The sequence below is a fragment of the Coregonus lavaretus genome, assembly GCF_964263955.1.
Source record: "Coregonus lavaretus genome assembly, chromosome: 28".
Taxonomy (NCBI): Eukaryota; Metazoa; Chordata; class Actinopteri; order Salmoniformes; family Salmonidae; genus Coregonus; species Coregonus lavaretus.
In genome coordinates, this window is record NC_140015.1 from 9308512 (window position 1) to 9329849 (window position 21338).

Below are 21338 nucleotides of genomic sequence, written 5' to 3' on the forward strand. Positions count from 1 at the left end.
TTACAGGTTGTATTGCAAAAAAATAGGAAAATGCCAAGGGGGATAAATACTTTTGCAAGGCACTGTAATACATTTTGCAGCCAACAAATGACATCAATGATACAACACAAAACATGCACTTGTTATTTGTGGGTTGACTCAATATTGAGTGACATCTACCATTAGTTTTTTGGAGTGATTGGTGCCATTGTTCATATCTTCAACATAAACAGTGCATATACTATTACACTGTTACTAACACATTATATAGAGTGGGCCAAAGGCTGAGGCAGTTCCTCCTTACATTAGTATTTGTGAATCTTTTTAACCTGGTGTGAAGTCCAAGTCCTCATGATCAACTAAATTATCCCAATGTGTTCATTATTCAGTTGTTTTGTGCATTACTGTATGTATTGTAAGTGTTTGCTATGTTGTTTTTCTAATGTTATGGTATGTTTTGGCCATATGCACTTTCAAAATGTATGTTATTTTTGTATTTTACGTTTTTTTATCTTATAACTTACTTTTATTATGTGCATATGTGGGTTCACAAAAAGTTTTTTTTAAGATAAATAGTGAACAGATATAATGTGGTTACATGGAATTTCAAGTTCTTGTTATAATAACTATGTACCTACACAGTACCTATTCTATAGGCTTACTAGTTGCTAATTTGAAACAGAATTTGGTCAGTTTCCTTTCAGTACAATTCGGCCATTGTTCTATCTGCAGTTACTGTGTGAAGCTGAAGTGGTATAGGCTATAGATTCTGTTATTAATATCAAATAGGTTCTAGAGTAGCTTTATGTAAGCGAAACTTAGCCTACTGTAAGGTTTTGTCTTAATGTGTCATTAATGATAAAATGTTAAACTTTTAATTAGCCTAAAAATAATTTTGCTGTTGGTTCTCAAGCCCACGACTTGCATCTTTCGTATAGCATTCATTATTGTGATTATTGTGATATTATTGTTATTTTAATTAATAAATTCGCAATAAATCAAGAGTTCCATAACACATGTGTTATAACGTGATTCGTTGCCATGTGTTATGGATAATGAAATTGTTGGAAGATCCCGTATTTTGAGTTTTTAACCCTCCAATGTAGGTAGGCGAGCCATTTTACAACTAAGCGATACAGTTTGCCTGTATGCCACGTTGAATACAGTATATGCTGCTGTCTCAGTAGTCAACTGAATGGCTCAATGCAGCTTCATTGTCGTATGATTTATACAACGTGTTCTGTCTGTAGAGATAATTGCATTATTATATTAAACACACTTAACTAACTATAACGTAAGTTCGTGACTGTTCATGATGAAGTACACGACTTTCGGTGGAGCACACTACGAAAACTGACTGCAGCAGAAGCTCTACCATTTCCCTTTCAATGAAAAGCTGTTCTTTGCGCGTTTGGGGCCTGCACCACTGGATCCTCCATTTTGAAAATTAAATCAGGGGATTGGGCGTCTTTTGCCTGGTAGAGTAGTGTGCACCATGTGCAACGAGCTGTCAGTTTCCCCAAAGCCCTATACAGAAATATGATGAAAACGGAAGAAACCAAGCTCTTCTTTGGCTTTGATGGCCTATTTTGCCGAGTTGTGTTAACCCAAGAGGCTTGGGCGTAATTGCATACCATGACTATTGTCATTCACACCTTGAATATTGATACAAATCGATAAGAAACTTGTAAGGCTGGCTATAAGGCCAAAGAATGTCTTCAAAACAAGGACTCGTTGCTCCAGCGAGGCCTTCTAGTTACATTTTACATTGACATTTTAGTCATTTAGCAGACGCTCTTATCCAGAGCGACTTACAGTTAGTGAGTGCATACATTTTTCATAGTTGCAGGCGAATGCAACAATGTTACAAGTGCTACAATGATCTGAACCTAAACAATGATACAATGTAACAATTTCCTTCCACGCTCGGCAGTTTGTTACAATGTATCTTGATTGACTGCTGGTGGCCTCGTTGCCTATGTCACAACCTTTTGTTAGAGCCTTTCAAAAATGACGTGAAGTTCATTATTTTTTATTAATGTAACGTCCTCCTGGCAACCAAATTCTTTATCACAATGCATATTCATTAGAGAGGCGGGATGACTTCAAGAGCTGGGCTGAAGAGAGAATGTCATGACCAAATGGTATTTAAGCTAAAACCGTATATTATACTAAGTAGATCACAACTCGCACACGTCCGCCACCATAGTCATCCATTGTGTTCCTATCCAAAACCTGCAAATTATATATATATATTTTTAAAGGACAAAACACACATCCGCATCTTGAAGGAAGTCTCCCCTCCCGGTGACTGAGTGTGCTCCGCACACAAGCCAAGCACACTCGCGCATGTGTGGGCTACGTATGCATAAAGCCTATACGCACACAGCACGGTGGCATAGCACGAAGGTTCGCTTCGTACACTCATCTGGTGAGCTACGCGGCCAGGAGGCTGGCCCTTTCTCTAGCTACTCCGATACCACGTGGTTTCCTCTTTGCAAACAAAAAAAATAGTGAATTCGAGTCGGTTTAGAGGCGGTGCCATCGCCAGGCAGAAGGATCTGTGACAGTGCAGGGTACAACTCGAGGTTGAGGGGCAGAGAGAGGAAAACATTTCTCCAGATCCCGCCATACTTCTACCACTATTCCACCATAACCACCATCAAATTAATTCAAATTGATCAATTTCTACATTGTGCGATACATTCGCTTGGGTTGCTGCAGTCAAGGTGTCTCCACTTCAGTATTGGACTTAATCAAACTACAATATTACCATTACTTTGAACTTTTTTTCCTTTTTCTTTTAGTTTTCCTTTGAAAATAAATGTATTTCGTTTTCTTTTACTGCTTGTGGACATTTGTAAGTGTTTTCAACCTGTGATCATCCTGTGTAGATCTATCTTGTTGCGTTTTCAAAGAAAAAAAAGTTTTGTTTCTCTAATATTTTCATTTCAATTGGAGGACCTCTATTTTTCAACATGAACAAGCTATACATTGGAAATCTCAATGAAAACGTGACCGCAGAGGACTTGGTTAAAACCTTTGATGACAACAAGATTCCATACTCTGGGCAGTTTCTTATGAAAACTGGCTACGCGTTTGTTGATTGTCCGGACGACCAATGGGCTATGAAAGCCATTGAAGCATTTTCTGGTAAGTAATTGAACGTAAATGAGCACTTCAGTAGCGTCTTACCTTTATGTAATTTAATTCAATGGGGAAACCACCTAGGCTCAAATATATTAGGGCTTGCCCACTTCCCTCACGCGTCCCAATGTTCATGTCCGGTAGAAGACATGATAGAATTAAGAGACACTTCGTAGCAAATATATTCCATAGGCCTATAATAATCGAGGAGAGGTTTATGAAGTGCTTAGCCGAACAACAAGATACTCAACTTTTACAGGGAGAGGGGGCCCATCACATAGGCCTACCTATTTGAATGTGAACATCAAGATATCCAGATTTCTCGAATCGTATTCTATTTGAGGTCTATTTACATATACTAAACGCATGTTTAGTCCTGGATATGATAGCCAGATACCTATATTTCGGCCTTATGGCCACACGCTTTTATTGCACTTACCGAAGCCTTGCTCTCTGGTGCCTTGTATTACTAGGTTCTGTGTACTCGGTAGAGCTATATAATCAAATCGCACACCTCCCCCTTTTGACGAATAGGCCACTATAGGTAAGATAAAAATGCGTTGTATGTGTAGTTTAAAAGCATACATCGACACTATTCTTTCATAGATGAATGGCTTTGATTGCCTTGACCATTACATTGCCAAATTACTCTCCCATTCTTCTCACAAGTCACGAACGGGCTTGATTTCCTTCAATGTATTTTCATGATTTCCTAAATATGTAGCGTGTGATGTGTGTTCTATATAGCACGAAGGTCGCAATGCTGCTCGTGTGTTAAGCCTGAAATAGATCACTAAGAACTCTAGGGAGTTGATGAGTTAATACACAACGCAATTGTTGAATGGCTTTCCAGTTGAGCCAGGAAGGTAACTTCTTGCCCCTCATCTTTCAATGACAGGCATATTCCGTTATTAGGCCCTAACTACTTATCTTGAACATTTATTAGTGCATTAAGACAACATAAGACACAATTAAGGAACACACAACTCAGTCACATGGTAAATATTATTTCCATATGGCAAATAAATACAATACATTTTCTACACTCTGAATGGGTCCCTTGTAGCTCAGTTGGTAGAGCATGGCGCTTGCAACGCCAGGGTTGTGGGTTCGTTTCCCACGGGGAAGAAAAAAAAAGTGTATGCACTCACTAACTGTAAGTGGCTCTGGATAAGAGCGTCTGCTAAATGACTAAAATGTAAATGTAATGGAGGACAAGGCCTCATTTTTTTTTCAACATAAACATTTATTTTACAGGTAAAGTGGAGCTCCATGGGAAACATATTGAGGTCGAACACTCTGTCCCTAAGAAGCAAAGGTATTTAGCACCCCTCCCCCAATAACACTTCAATTGTTGCATCTGGTAATGTCTGGATTTTGCTGGAGAAGGGACATGTTGCTATTTACTTTAATGCACGCATTAGATGTCGAATTATATGCCTGGTGTGTGGATGTAGTAGTAAGACTCGCAAATCCAATATTTGAATGAAGTTTTTGTATTTAGGCTACTCTTTAATTACATTGCTGTAAACGATGTGGCCTACTCATGTGTGGAGTATGTGGTGTCACGAGTCTTGTCTACGTGTGCACTAAAGGCTACTCTTAAAACGAAAATGATGGATGTCCATTAATTATTGGGACACGTATTTGTCACATTGAAGAGAAGATTGGTTGCAACGTCATCACTTAAATACCACATGTTCATTTTACCTCCCGAAGGCCTGGTCATAGGCCTAGGCCTTCCTGTGTGCAGAATTATTTATTTATTTATTTAAAAAAATGTGTAGGCCATAGATACTTTTCACATTTGAAGTTTCATGTTATGAAGTTTAGTGGCATTAGTTACGTGTATGTTGGCACTATATTTTCATGCACAGCCTAGTGACAATCGATGTGCTATGTCAATATGTGGGATTGAAATGTGTTTAATTCACGTCACGACAACTACTGAAACTTCAGTAATTTGTTGCAATGCGATTATTCATTATGAAGAGCGAAACCTTTTAATTACGTTTTTGCTTTTATTGCACACGAACGTTGTTTTGGTGTTGTCTGGGCGTTGTTTTATAATGTTGAATAAGCAATACATTTGGTCTCTGGGTTAGAAATGTGAAAAATACTGTTTCTGGTCATTAATCATGAAGTAGGCCTGTAGAAATTCGTATATTGTCATTAAACAGACATATGTATGTGTGTATGGCAGTAAACACATATTGTGCTGAAATGTAATGCAATACTCACATCAATTCAATGGACCGTTCGTCAAAAATAATTTGAGTAGACTAGGTTATTTATCCTGTCTATTTACACGCTATAACAAAATGGGGACATGGCGCCCTCCCTCCATTACAGTTGACCCAGTTAAAAATATTACGACATTTTAGCTTAGTTTAAAAAATATTAATTACCATTAACCTTTTAACACACGTAGGTTATTTGAAATTATTAGGCTATGAAAGGACGGGTTTGAGATTAGGTTAACAGTTTTTAATTCAGGTGTAGGCGTATTTTCTTTATTTATTTTTGCCAGCCTTTTGTCAAGAAAACATTGAATCAAAGGCAATTCATTTTGACTTACTAAATATATTCAAACATATGTTAGGCCCTATCTGTAAAAGTGTTATGTATGGAGGCTGATGTAAGCGTATAGACTACATACAAGTCTGTAATAGACGGTAGCCCTAACAAGGAAAAGTCATGGCTGTGTTGCAATAATAATATAAATATGTTTTGTAGCCTACCATTCAAGTGCCATTCATTGATGGATTATATGCCTAACTGTGAAAAACAATTATAACACCAATTGATGCATAAAGCCTTTTTACAACCTTTGTCTGAATAACAAATGCACGGATATGCATAGGCCTATGGGTAATTTGAACGAGGCTATATGTCCTAAATTACCAACCTTGAATGGCATAGAGAAATATAGTTGCGTTGAGGTTTTCGCCCATGGAATAGCCTACATTTCAGAGCTACTGGAGAGGCCTACCTTTGGTAATACACAACACGTGGTCGCCCCCACTGAGAGAAGTCATCCAACGTCACTTGAGTGGGAAAAATGGCGAGCCTCATCATGAATGGCAAAGGGTGTTATTTTTCTTTCGTTCATTCACTGCTGCAAAGCCCTCATTCCTCTCTATTAATGTAGCAAAGCTGTTGAAGTTTTGTTTTCCGCTTATCTTAGGCCTTTATAGGCTTTACCATGAAGTTAAAAATAGGCTATACATTAATGTTTCTACTAGGCCTAATATCTTGCTCACACTCAAAATGGCCGCAACAATTCAACTAGCAGTGGCCAAATTCTGCTAAAACCAGCATTAGGAATTAAAATTAACATAAATACATTTTTATAGTTCTCTCGTTGTCACCTGAAAATAGAAATAGTAGGCCTATCAATTATTTGGGAATTCTGTAAACGCTACCACAGTAGCCTATGCCGAGTTGTGTTGTTTTAGATTTCAATGAATATGCTACGCAAAGCCTCATTTGATTTTGATGAGAAGCCCAGGCATAGATGGTTTAATAAATAAAAAAATCATTTGAAGAAAGTGGTCATTTTATGAGGTATTAGAAAATGGTTCAAACTCTTGCTCCTTTGGCTCATGCCTCTACTAGAGAAACCATGTGACTCGAGTGCAACACCAACTCATTGTTCCATCTTATTTCGCCTACTGTAAAAGCACTAATTTTAACATATATCTAATCTAGGCTACATTCCACTCACTGTAGGCTATTTGAAATCACTTCAGCATTTTCTCTTGATCTCGTTTGTTTTCTGCATACTAGTGCTTAAATTAGCCTACTCTCCAATATTCAAACTATATTGTATATTTATAATTGTTTCTTTGTATTGGCTTACATTGCCACCCTTGTTGATTAATACAAATATATATATATATATCTTCACAAGTTGTGTCCTTTCTGCAGCTTCCTAAATATTGAGGTGGGCTAAAGCCTGTGAGTGACATACAACCTAGTGTAGGATATAGAGAGGGGTGAGGGGGAGGGGTGAGAGAGGAAGGATCTGCAGACATAACTCTGTACCTGCTGACATAAGTGCATACACTATAAATGAGAAATGTATGCAGGGAGGGGATAGAACCCCTCCCTGCAAGTAATCTGTTGATGTGGCCCTGGGCATTGAAATGGCCTACAAAATCAAATCAAATGCTATTTGTCACATGCTTGTAAACAACAGGTGTAGACTAACAGTTAAATGTTTACTTACTATTAGAATTAAGCTGTTGTGACAACTCCTAGTTTGTGTCTGATGTTTTGAGAAAAAATGGGAGACATTGTGCAATATGTAGAAATCGCTCTGGCATTTCCTGGTTGCTAAAATTCTAACAGTTCACCTGATTTCAGTTTATGTGACAAAAAAAAGCAAGTGTAGAGAATCTTTGTACCATCTAAACCGCTATGAAATATATTTTCCATAACCAAAAATATTGTATTTTCAACTGCTTGAAGCTGGTGTACAAAACCGAAAGTAAAAGATCCAAAAATGAAACTTAAGAACAGGAAGCATAGAAATAGCGCACATAGAACAGATCTACCGCATCTTAGACTTGCTTTCAATGAGAATGAAATATCTGTTACTCACATTTCTATGTGAATTTGGCGGGGTCACCCAAAAAGTTACTTATAGCAGCTTTAAATGTTATCTACTCTAAAAAGCAACTGTGGAACATTATGTTTTTGTGTGTGAATGTTTTTGATTTAACGGAGTAGTGCACTATTTTACAATTTGATGTTAGATGGTTCCACTCCCTGAAAGTAGTCTATGGGCCAGGAGAAACTGTAATCCATGGTTCAGTTCTCTTTATTAAAAAGCCACTACAAAGTTCCGCTAACTTTAGCCACCACAAGCTAACGATCAATGGAAGTGATGGGAGCATGTGAGCATTTCTTTTAAAAATGGCCAAATCACCTTTAAGTAACATCAACCCAAATATGGAGTTGATTTGAACTGATTTCAGGTGATTTGGACATACTTTTTTAGAACATGCTCACATGGTCCACTGTAGCTCAGTTGGTAGAGCATGCTGATTGCAACGGCAGGATAGTGGATTCAATTCCTGGCACCACCCATATGCAAAATGTATGCACGCATGACTGTAAGTCACGTCTGCTGAATGGCATATGTTATGCCCCAATCACTTCCATTGATTGTTAGCTTGTGGTGGGTAAGGTTAGCTGAAGTTTGTTGTGGCTGTTTAAAGAAAGCTGAACCCTGGATTACAGTTTTTCTTAGCCCATAGACTACTTTCAGGGTGAGGAACCGTCTAACATCACGTTGTACAATAGTGAACTACTCTTTTAATATATGTGTGTTGGTGTGGGTGAGTACAGCTTTTGTGTGTACAACACCTCTTCCACTCACACTTGCACAGAAACCCCTGGCCCTGCTTCACTGCTTTAAGCTTAATGAGGAATGCCAAATTAGCTTGAGTATGGCTGTTTGCAATGCCGTGTTGGGCCTGTTTTGATGTGCCTACACTTCTGAGAGATGTTGAAATAATGGGAAGTTCCAGACCCACTCTTAAATGCCAGGTGCATGTCACACCCCCCTCTAGTATCACCCTCTAGTTTCACCCTCTAGTATCACCGTCTAGTATCACCCTCTAGTATCACCGTCTAGTATCACCGTCTAGTATCACCCTCTAGTATCACCGTCTAGTATCACCGTCTAGTATCACCGTCTAGTATCACCCTCTAGTATCACCGTCTAGTATCACCCTCTAGTATCACCGTCTAGTATCACCCTCTAGTATCACCCTCTAGTATCACCCTCTAGTATCATCCTCTAGTATCACCCTCTAGTTTCACCCTCTAGTATCACCCTCTAGTATCACCGTCTAGTATCACCCTCTAGTATCACCCTCTAGTATCACACTCTAGTATCACCCTCTAGTATCACCGTCTAGTATCACCCTCTAGTATCACCCTCTAGTATCATCCTCTAGTATCACCCACTAGTATCACCCAATCAGGGGCGGTGTGTTCAATAGGGCGATATGGGCGACGCACTGCCAAACGGGAAAAGGAAGGGATTTTTTTTCTAATCAATTATATCACGGCAACAGTAGTTATCAGTGTTGTAATCTAGACGTCTGATCTGCCACAGTGCCACTAAATGTCCAATCAGGCTAAAGTCGTGCTTCAAATGGCCCCCCCCCCCTTTTGGGGCGATTTCAGTCAGGTTGAAAATCGCCCAGAAGTCTGTCATAGACTCCCATGTAAAATCTATTTTTTTCAAATATCAGAGCTTTCAATACAATCTCTATGGGTTTCTGAGGGCTTGCACTTACGCGCTTTCGTCATACGTAACATAACCATGAACGTAACTAAGAAAAGAGCGGGTAGCAACGTCAATCAATTCACTACTACTATCAAAATGGCTAGGCTTCAGTGCAACTCGATTGTGTCTTTGAAAGAAGTTCCTTTTTGTCGGCGAACAAATGAAGATAAATTGGCAACGAAACAATTAGGACCTCCCAGACCAAATTTAATAATTCAACAGGTTTCTACTAAAGGGGGGAAGTCCTACACCCGAGGATTTTCCAAAAATTGGTACGAACGAAAAACCTGGCTAGCAGGCTGCGATGTAGCTAATGCAGTCTTCTGCTACCCCCTGCTTACTCTTTCACCCTGAAGGCGGCACGGCAGACAGCACCGCTTGGACAGCAACTGGTGTGTAACGGACATGCACCATCTTTCAGGAAAGATTAAGAAACATGAGCTGTCAAAGACCCACATGGATAGCTGTTTGAGATTGTCTGCTTTGGGGAGAGTGAACATTCCCACTCAACTGGATGAGGGATACAGGCTAGCTGTCCGCCGCCACAACGATGAGGTTAGTGTTGATAATCACAAGTTTACTGGAGAACTGAAACTGACAAGGCTGACAAGATAGGACCCTTTTGTCCATTGTTATTGGATAGGAACATAACTTATAACCAGCTCCTGACCTAAATAGATCTTAGCACAACATTTTACTCAACATATCATATTCCATATTCACTATAACAAATATATTTACTACGACATTAGCAAGAACCGCCACATCCTCAGCCGGCTAATCCAGTGTGTGAAGTTTTGCGGAGTGTTTGAGTTAGCTTTGCGAGGCAAAGATGAAACTGAGGGCTCCACCAACCCTGGTAAGCCAACACTTTTGAGATCAGTCAATAAATGCTTCTGGTATTGACTTATATGCTGCCCCTGTCTTCATGTTGTTGCTGGACATATCTTTTTTAAAATGTGTGTAGGTCACCTAAATCATCAGAAAAATTGCCCCCCCTGAGAATTTTTTCAGGAGCCGCCACTGCACCCAATACCACCCTGAGAGAACCTGAAATGAAAAAAGAAAGGTTGGCTTCCTATTGTGACATCATGACCAGTGTTTGCTGGCCGCCAGGCCACTTGTCTATGCCCAGTGGGATGCAGGGACGTTACAAGTGTGGTTTTATTATGAGGGAAAAGCCCAGTATATGATTATTCAAATAATGTTTCACAAAGTTTCATTGAAAATGCTTGAAATTTCTTTTAAATGTAAATTGAAAGAAGGAGTCCAAATGTGTATGTAAAACAGGTCCTATATATTTTTTCTTTCCCGCATTGCAAACAAACTGCCTTGAAATATGTGGCACATATGAAAAGTCATTGATCTGCATTAATCAAGCCCCTAGTAGTGCTGTAGTATTGCTCCCATTGCCTGTCTCAAGCTAGCAGCCAGCAAACTCACTGTTTCTTCCTCTCACAATTGTTGTACTACCAAAGGCGAGGGCGGGGGCGTTGGGAGAGAGGGGGTGCGACCAATCAGCTGGCTGGAACACCTGTGTGCAGCGCCGAGAGGCCGTTGACGCTGCAGCACACAAAAAGGCAGTCCCTCGCTCCCTCCCTCGCTCTTTCTCACACACACACATCCACTCACAGCAGGCACACACACCCGACCTCTCACACACCCACAGCAGAAAGGCATGTTCTGTGCTCTATTACATTCCTGATACATAACTTTTTGCCAGCCCAGCAGAATGAGGAAAGAATGAGTGTGCGTGCGTGCGAGCGGCTGAGTGAATGAGTGAATGAGAGAAAGCAAGAGAAAAAGAGAGAGAGAAAGAAAGAGAGCCGTCGCAAACATGCACGCATGCTCCTCTACAGGGTCATATGATTAGCTGCTCTCTCTCTTTCCGGGGCTTCAGTTGCGGAATATAGTGGAGGGAGGAGAGGCAGGGGCGTTGCATGGAAGGACTTCCTTATGGGCTTTCAGAAGGAAATAAAATCTAGTGGGGGGTTGTGTGGGTTGTGGAGATGGCGAGAGAGACGTGTCCATTTCTGTGTATATGGATTGGAGAGAGTGAAGGGAATCTGTTGGAGGGGGCTAGCTGGGGGGAAATGTGCACCGTCTCTTTAAGAAACCCCCAACCCCTTGCTAATGTGAGTTCTTCCCCCTCTCTGGTTTGAACCATCTGTCCTGTTTTTAAAGGGGCTGAGTCCCACTCCCTTCAGATCTTCTCACAGCTTTGGACTTGCCATGGACACCACTAACCTCTAAATCCACCCCAACCCTGTCCCCCTCCCAACACACACATCAACCAACCATGAATACTGTGGGAAAAATGCAGAGGGATTGGCAACGTGTCTCATAAATTTTGGTAAAAATGTGAACCGTTGACCTGGAAGAAGCCAAGGGTGAAAAGAAAAAAAAAGAGAGGGAGAGGACAGAAGAAAAGAGGAGATCTTTGGGTTTTGTGTTGAATGGGAGAGCCTATATGATGGTGGAGTAGGGAAAGGAGCGATCCACTCGGCTGGGATCAATGTGCGGCCAAATGGATTCCTCTCCATGTGTGAGAGTCAGGCTTTTCCGAGCTGCAATTGAAATGCAAGGGAAACCAACCCTTCCCACACAAACACACACACACACACACACACATAGCAGGGAGGCCCTGGGGTAGAGTTGAGTTGTCCCTGTGTGGGGGGACAGAGAGGAAGGGGGGCATCCATTTTGGAGGCTCGCCTCACCATCCCACTCCACCCCACCCATCCAAGGGCACGTCACCCAGAAGAAGCCTCATGGAGAGTGGATGTGTCCAGGGGTGGCTCTGCACCAAACAGCTGGATAGAAAAGGCAGTTGATGGGGCAGATAAGCACAAAATTAACCGTTTTTTGCAATGATTAATAGACGGGTTATTGTGGATGAATTCAAGACAATCTAAACAATTAGATGATTATGAACCTAGATGCAATTCTTTTGCATTGTAAAATGTGAATGGTACAATGTCTCAAAATGATCTTAGATATACTTTTGATTTAACTTTCTCTAGATTCATTCTGAAAGTTAAATATAGTTTCCTAAGAACAGTTGAAGTGTGAGAAACACTTTCTTATAGCTCAGACACACTGGTAGGCTTGTCAAACATCTGCCTGCCGACAGTACTTAGCACCTCTGAACAGTGTTGACAGTCAATCACTTTTGTGTTCATCCAGCAAAGACCTTGAAGTCGTCAGCCACTCAGCCTTGTTAAAATACTCCAAACCAGAAGGTGGCAGTAGAGTTGTTTGGCAATGCATGTCCGCGTGTGTTGCTTATTTTATGGTCTAGATTCCAATGTTAGCTAGCTAGATAGCTAGCTGCGCTAATGTTGCTATTTTGTAGAAAGCCATAGTTGATACTGGCCAGATGGCCACAGCTAGATAACTACCTAGCAAGATGATGAAGAAACAATTTAATTCACTCTCCATAATCCCATACAGCCAGTGCCACCCCATAGCCAAACGTTTAGCTAGCTAACGTTAGCGTATTCTCTAGCTAGCACAGCACAGCTATCTCGGCAGCTAACACAGGCAGCTGTTTCATGTAAACTAATCCATTGTGATTGAATTATAGTGTCAATACTAGTTAGCTAGCTTGGAGGAAGTATTTTGTATTGTGCGCATTGCACCTGTGCACTTCGCTAGCTACCATCCCATAGACTACATTGCATATGAAGTGTGACTGGCTCATGACATTTAACCGTGGATGAAAAATGCTCTATTTTTTTCATTTTTGTTCTCACTCCTGTTGGCTTCCTCACGTGGGGGTTTGAGCTCCCTGATTGGCTCAAAGTCAAGTTGTTGGCCACTGACGAGCATTGCGATTCTACAAGTAGAAACGGCAGATTTGTTGCTACTGGGTCGGCACGAAGCAGGTACCAGTTTTCTTCTAGCAAGAGAAGGAACGGCCTCCCACTGTGATAAATATATATCGGCAATCTATCGGCAGGGAGATTTTCGGTGTGATTCATGCTTTAGGTTATGCCCATACATTTTGAAAGTACTTTGTTATGTTAAATCCGTTCCTTTACTCTCCTTTATGATATTTTACAGATGGTTCAATTTGGTTTGAATAAAAACATCAACATAGGGTTAAATAAATGCCCTATATAACATTTATGAATGGAGTAGAACTGAAAGTAAGTGGTCCTTTTGTGATGTCTGGCCTGAATCTGAAGAGCTTACACGACTAAAGGGCGTTTGTTCATTTGTTTTTATTTATCACATTTATTTACCCTGTGTCACACTGATGTTTACTTACTTACCTCACTGTTCCTGGAATACAAAGTCTTCAGCCTTGCTCAGTCTAGCAGAACGTCTTCACCCCCCCCAAAAAGTTTTTACTTCCCTGTGTTAGGGGCCTCCCGCCCCCCTCACCCCTGACCTCTCTTTGTGTGCCTTGTGAACCGGCCTCTCTGGACGCTCGGTTGGGTGAGAAACACAGTAAACACTCCCAAAGTTTCCCCCGGGGCAAAGGGGAGGAGGGGAGGGGTGTGTGTGCATGAAGGGGCAGGGGGATGGCAGGCACTGCCCCTTGGACCTAAAAAAAAAAAAACATATACACTACCAGTCAAAGGTTTTAGAACACCTACTTTCTACATTGTAGAATAATAGTGAAGATATCAAAACTATGAAATAACACATATGGAATCATGCAGTAACCAAAAAAGTGTTAAACAAATCAAAATTATATTTTGATTTGAGATTCTTCAAGTAGCCACACTCATGGCATTCTCTCAACCAGCTTCATGAGGTAGTCACCTGGAATGCGTTTGAGCCAATCAGTTGTGTTGTGACAAGGTAGGAGGGTATATAGAAGATAGCCCTATTTGTCAAAAGACCAAGTCCATATTATAAATAAGCAAAGAGAAATTACATTTACATTACATTTTAGTCATTTAGCAGACGCTCTTATCCAGAGCGACTTACAGTTAGTGAATACATTTTTTTTTTTTATACTGGCCCCCCGTTGGAATCAAACCCACAACCCTGGCGTTGCAAACGCCATGCTCTATCAACTGAGCTACATCCCTGCCGGCCATTCCCTCCCCTACCCTGGACCAATTGTGCGCCGCCCATGAGTCTCCCGGTCGCGGCCGGCTGCGACAGAGCCTGGATTCGAACCAGGATCTCTAGTGGCACAGTTAGCACTGCGATGCAGTGCCTTAAACCACTGCGCCACTCAGGAATGACAGTCCATCATTACTTTAAGACATGAAGGTCAGTCAATACGAAACATTTCAAGAACTTTGAAAGTTTCTTCAAGTGCAGTCGCAAAAACGATCAAGCACTATGATGAAACTGGCTCTCATGAGGACCGCCACAGGAATGGAAGGCCCAGCGTTACCTCTGCTGCAGAGGATAAGTTCATTAGAGTTACCAGCCTCAGAAATTGCAGACCAAATAAATGTTTCACAGAGTTCAAGTAACTCACACATCTCAACATCAACTGTTCAGAGGAGACTGTGTGAATCAGGCCTTCATGGTCGAATTGCTGCAATGAAACCACTACTAAAGGACACCAATAAGAAGAAGAGACTTGCTTGGGCCAAGAAACACGAGCAATGGACATTAGACTGGTGGAAATGTGTCCTTTGGTCTGGAGTCCAAATTGGAGATTTTTGGTTTCAACCGCCGTGTCTTTGTGAGACGCGGTGTGGGTGAACGGATGACCTCCGCATGTGTATTTCCCACCGTAAAGGATGGAGGAGGAGGTGTTATGGTGTGGGGGTGCTTTGCTGGTGACACAGTCCGTGATTTATTTAGAATTCTAGGCACACTTAACCAGCATGGCTACCACAGCATTCTGCAGCAATACGTCATCCCATCTGGTTTGGGCTTAGTGGGACTATCATTTGTTTTTCAACAGGACAATGACCCAACACACCTCCAGGCTGTGTAAGGGCTATTTTACCAAGAAGGAGAGTGATGGAGTGCTGCATCAGATGACCTGGCCTCCACGATCCCCCGACCTCAACCAAATTGAGATGGTTTGGGATGAGTCGGACCGCAGAGTGAAGTAAAAGCAGCCAACAACTGCTCAGCATATGTGGGAACTCCTTCAAGACTGTTGGAAAAGCATTCCAGGTGAAGCTGGTTGAGAGAATGCCAAGAGTGTGCAAAGCTGTCATCAAGGCAAAGGGTGGCTATTTGAAGAATCTCAAATATAAAATATATTTGATTTGTTTAAAACTTTTTTGGTTACTACATGATTCCATATGTGTTATTTCATAGTTTTTATGAAGAAAAAAATGTATGCTATCACTAACTGTAAGTTGCTCTGGATAAGAGTGTCTGCTAAATGACTAAAATGTAAATGTAAATGTATTCTACAATGTAGAAAATAGTAAAAATAAAGAAAAATCTGTGAATGAGTAGGTGTTCTAAAACTTTTGACCGGTAGTGTATAGTGTTTGTTTTACTTATCTATTTTTTACTTAACACTTTTTTTCTTAAAACTGCATTGTTGGTTTAGGGCTTGTAACTAAGCATTTCACTGTAAGGTTGTATTCGGTGCATGTGGCAAATACAATTTGATTTGATTTGATATTTTCCCTCTTTAAGTTGTCACAAATAGCTTCTGCTCCAATATGATGCAGCTTTTTGTAAATAAGTTAACCTGAGACAGTAATAGCTAGATCCGACTGACATCCTCATATGTAGTACCTTTGTATTAAAATGTATTACACTATCAGTATGTTTACTGTGGTCTGTGGAATATATGTGATTGTCTTCCCTAGTTGAATGCACTGACTGTAAGTCTCTCTGGATAAGTGTGTCTGCTAAATGACCGAACTGTAAAAATGTATTCAAGGACAAAGGCTCCTTTAACACTGAATATCATCTCCCCTCTAAATGTGTAGAAAGTTAAAAGATGAATAACATCATGGGTGTGCATCTTGTGCCATCTTCTTCATTTTGCAAGTTTGACCCATCAAATTGAATCCGTCTGGAGGTCCTTATTGGATTTTTCCTTGACTTTGTTGTCTTTCCAAACTCAATGCAGACAAGCTTGTCTTGTTGCCTTGTTATGGCTTGTTATGAAATTGTCTATCACTGCTGTGTCTATCACGCCTGTTCCTTTGTATCCGAATTGATATGGAAAAGCAAGGCCAGAGGGAACAGGACAGAGCCTCTGTATTCTACATCTGCAAACCCAAAGGAAGCTAAGATAAGCCTCCGGGCTGCAGCGCTAGATGGTATGCTGCGTCTCTCAGCACCTTTGGCCACAGTCAATCCACAGTGGGTCAAAAGGCAAGACCAGGGTGTCACAGTACATGACTGGTTCTCTATACCGATTCATTGAAAATCGAAGGGCGTTAGAACAAACGGGTGATAGACAATCAGAAGCTACACCTTCTGCTAAATGTCTTGTTTCATTTCACTGTGTGGAAATTCCAACTGGATACATTTTTATAAAGGTGTGACTGGTCTTTATTTCTGTAGTCTATTTATTACATCAAAGGATATTCAAGTAATGTTTTCAGAAACGAGCATCTTGTTAACATCCTATTACCACTTTCTGTGCTGCACAAAGTTTTAATGTAGTTACATTTAGGCATCATCAAAAGATTGCTGAATATCATTTAGACACTTCACATGGAATTCACATTAAGTTTATGAACCACGTTGTAGACAGAAACACTTGTTTCTCTTGAAAGTTTAAATGAAATCATAGCATTTATTTTCTCAAGACTTTGCTCTTAATTTATTTAACAGTTGAAATTGAACATATTTCACAGTTGAAATTGAACATGAATGACTTTACAGTTTGAGTGGCTAAATCTTGTATGCCAAGATGTTGATTATTCCTTTCAAAGTGACTGAGCTATTCTGATGTTGACTATTTGTGTCATTTTTTTGCTTGCATAGTTCACAGATACGTTTGAATGTATTTGCATTTCATAGCCACCAATGTTGACAATTTGTGTGGTGTCAACAGTATTTCTCTCCCTAGAGTTAGTTCACAGCAGTAAAATAGTCACTTTTCACCAGCTCTGTTGCATTTAATCACCTCTTCTCATCAAGGACCCAAATGTTGCTTGTCATGAATGTGCTTCATCATCCACCTGGTTGATCAGCCAGAGCAGCGATTTTGTTCCAGAGTGCTCCCTGTATACTTGGACACCAAAGAGCAGAGAGCCTAGTGGGCGGAGCTCCCCCAGTCAGTCCCCTTGCTGTTCTGCTCTGCTTTAAGAGGTGTTGTGTCTCCTCATGTGGATTTTGCGACCGTTTTCCCATCTCCTTTCTGTGGGTGTCACAGTGGGGCTCGGCACCCAAAAGTGCCAGAATGGGGAAGGTTTCGTTCGGGAGAGAGAGGGTATTTTTTGCTTGTCTTCAGAAAACCTTGGCCCACTTTTCAGTGATGTAGTCCAGGGGTTCCAAAGTAGTGGAGCTCTAAATTGTCTGCCAATTTCTATACATTTTCAACAGCAACAAAAATCATTGTTTGCATGTCTTCAACATCCAAATCCTGTTTCATATGAGTGGATTCCTACTCAGAGCCTTGCTCTCATCATTGACACAAGCGGGGGAGAGTTTGCAGATCCCAGGTGTGGAAAGCATAGGTGCTGTAAACCTTTTTAAGGACAAGCAACAGATGAAATTCCAGTGCACATATTTTATGTACTGTAGGTCATCAAAGCGCTGAGAAAGATAAAGCTTTTGTAGACGGCATGTACTTTGGCAAGTTGCTTTCTAAGTTTTCTAAGTTAATGGACTGTTGAGCATTTGTTCCATTTTCATAATACATTTCAAATAGTTCAATGAAATGATTGAAAGATTGTCTGCAGTGTTTCTGTCTGAAAAGACAGTTTGAAGTGTGAACATAATGTTATGCGATTCATGGTAGTAGCAGTAGCAGCATTTTTACATTTACATTTACATCATTCAGCAGACGCTCTTATCCAGAGCGACTTACAAATTGGTGCATTCAACTTATGATATAGCAAGTGGGACAACCACTTTCTTTCTTATTTTTTTATGGGGGGGGGGGGGGGTAGAAGGATTACTTTATACTATTCCAGGTATTCCTTAAAGATGTAGGGTTTCAAGTGTCTCCGGAAGGTGGTCAGTGACTCCGCTGTCATGGCGTCGTGGGGGAGCTTGTTCCAACATTGTGGTGCCAGAGCAGCAAATAGCTTTGACTGGGCTGAGCGGGAACTGTGCTTCTGTAGAGGTAGGGGAGCTAGCAGGTCAGAGGTGGATGAACGTAGTGCCCTCTTTTGGGTGTAGGGTCTGATCAGAGCCTGAACGTAAGGAGGTGCCGTTCCCCTCACAGCTCCGTAGGCAAGCACCATGATCTAAGGATTGTGGAGTTGTGTGTGCCAAAGATTCATAATTGTATTATGTTCTTATATTAACTTACGATGGGGTTCTTAGACGCTAATCAGAATGTTTACCTTTTTGTAATGAATAAATATTGATTTATGAAATATTGTTTTCATATGAATAATTCTCTAATGCTGTAAACATGTTCGGCCTCAATGGAGAAGTTGTTAGTACTTTTTGAAAACTGTCTTCAAATGAATGAATTAAATCTTACTTACATTTTTCATAGTATTGAATTGAAAAGGAAAATAATGGATGTCTTTAAAGTGTGTAATATGACATCACACATAAAAGTGTTACTGAACCTTAATAAACTATGGTTTATAAACTAATTATTTTGTTGCATCACAGGTGAGAAAGCATTGTTATTTTAGACATCCAAAATGATCAATTGATTGAAAATAATTGTGACTGAACAGAGTATAGGTTTACAGGTCATTTATCTGTATTTTAAAGTATGTCTTAGTGACCAAATAGCTCTGGCCTTAATGGGTCAACACTCTTGGTAGTACCATGCTCTATCAGTGCCTTGAAGTCATCACCATTTTCCCAACTAGTTACTGAAGGACTGGACTACTCCATGTAAACCTTCCCATACATTTAAGAAGGTTGTGTTGTATCTGAGGCACATGCAAGGATGGCTTAATATTTGTTAACAGTGATGTGTTCATGGGGTTTCCCTTACCAGATCCATTGACCTTGGTGACAGTTTGAGGGTTTTTGTATCCCTTTTCTGCAGTCAAATGACCTAGTGGCCTCATGGGTGGAATGTTATTAATATTTTTAATATCTTCATAATGAATAAATATTATTATTTTTAACTGCCGAAAATTCAGTGTTTCTATGTCATAATATTGGGATGCAAACTCAAAATGTTATACATTCCAAGTCTATATCTGACATTGTACAGGTGTCTTCTCCTTTTTAAAGCCATAACCATGTGTGTGAGGTGTATACTTTTGTTTCAAAGTAGATTTGTTTAAGACTGCCAAGAAACACTCTGTGTGACCCTGATTTAGCCCACTGCAGTATAAAGGAAATACACAAATATATATAAAGAAATAAGCCTATGTCAAGCTTTAAAATGTGTATAATTAGAGTGCAACATCAACGGAAAAATATAGAAATAGTATAATATCAGTGAGCATGATAACTTTAGATGTATGAAGATGTGTTTAGGTAATTTGATGTAGACACGTCTCTGCTGCAATTCAAATGTGGATATAAGGTGGTAAGAAGTGGTTGTGTCAAATTCTTCTTCTTCTTCTTCTTCTTCTTCTTCTTCTTCTTCTTCTTCTTCTTCTTCTTCTTCTTCTTCTTCTTCTCTTATGAGGCCTTACAGAGCCCAGTGAAGACCCATTTTCTCCCCTCCATTCTTTCCCCCTCTATCGCTCCTTCTCGTTCTTTCCCTCAGTCTCATAGCTCTGACTATGAATCAGTTAAAATGGAGCCTCCAGGTCACATGTCTGCCAAACAGGCATGTGCTGGTATGGCCATGCTATCCCCTTGCACACACACACACACACACTACAAGGCAGAGGGAGCGAGGGCAGCTTACAAGCCTCCACCCTTGCTCAACCCCCCTCCCCCATACCCTGAGTGAGCCACCTCATACCTCTCCCCCTCATACTAGTCACTTCATCATACTGGGAGTGTGTTCCCTATCACACACAGGATACATGCTCACATGGATGTGAGTGTGGTGTTGGATTTCTGGATTAAGATTATTTACAGAGTTGCTGAGCACATGGATCAAGGAGCGATGAGATCTAAATCTATTGAAATATGTTTCATATTGATATTATTTTGTCCAGCATGCAGGCAAAGCCAAACATGGATGGTTGCTTTGTTATTTGAGAATGTACAACTGTTGTGAAAACGGTTGTGGTTGCAGGCGCCATTTCAGTCTCACACATAAAGGATGAGATTGAATACACTGACCGATGTTGTTTTAAATGAAGGGTCAGGTTTTCAGTTAAGGGTCCCTACACCCAAACGAGGGCATTGCGTTCATCCACCTCTGGCCTGCTGGCTCCCCTTCCTCTGCGGAAGCATAGTTCCCGCTCAGCCCAGTCAAAACTGTTCGCTGCTCTGGCACCCCAATGGTGGAACAAGCTCCCTCACGACGCCAGGACAGCGGAGTCACTCACCACCTTCCGGAGACATTTGAAACCCCACCTCTTTAAGGAATACCTGGGATAGGATAAATTAATCATTCTACCCCACCCCAAAAAAAAAAAAAAAAAAATTGTAAAGTGGTTATCCCACTGGCTATAGGGTGAATGCACCAATTTGTAAGTCGCTCTGGATAAGAGCGTCTGCTAAATGACTAAAATGTAAATGTAAATGTAATTAAAATGACTGACATGATGGGATGCCATTGGGTCAACATGTAATCCTTGTCTTCATTATCCATATACAGATAGCTGCCAAAATAAAGGAAACACTTGAGTAAATGAGGGTTCTGGCGGCTCTGTTATGGTGTGGGGTGCCTTTTCCTGGCATGGTTTAGGTCCACTCATCCCCTTAGAAGGCAAGGTAAACGCCAATAAATACACAGCCAGCC

General features: G+C 40.7%; 1 protein-coding gene across 4 annotated transcripts in view; it reads left to right on the forward strand.

The window, feature by feature from the left end:
• The first annotated feature begins 2364 nt into the window (after window positions 1-2364).
• LOC311103405 (insulin-like growth factor 2 mRNA-binding protein 1) overlaps window positions 2365-21338 on the forward strand; it is a 64253-nt gene continuing 45279 nt past the window's right edge. For 3 of the 4 annotated variants that reach the window (XM_084144969.1, XM_084144971.1, XM_084144972.1), the window contains exons 1-2: window positions 2506-3132; window positions 4384-4444. In XM_084144969.1, coding sequence (XP_084001095.1) covers window positions 2958-3132; window positions 4384-4444 — 236 coding nt within the window. In that variant the 5' untranslated portion in view covers window positions 2506-2957. Of the gene's footprint in view, window positions 3133-4383; window positions 4445-21338 lie in introns of all 4 variants that reach the window. The other variant, XM_084144970.1, reaches the window with a different exon arrangement.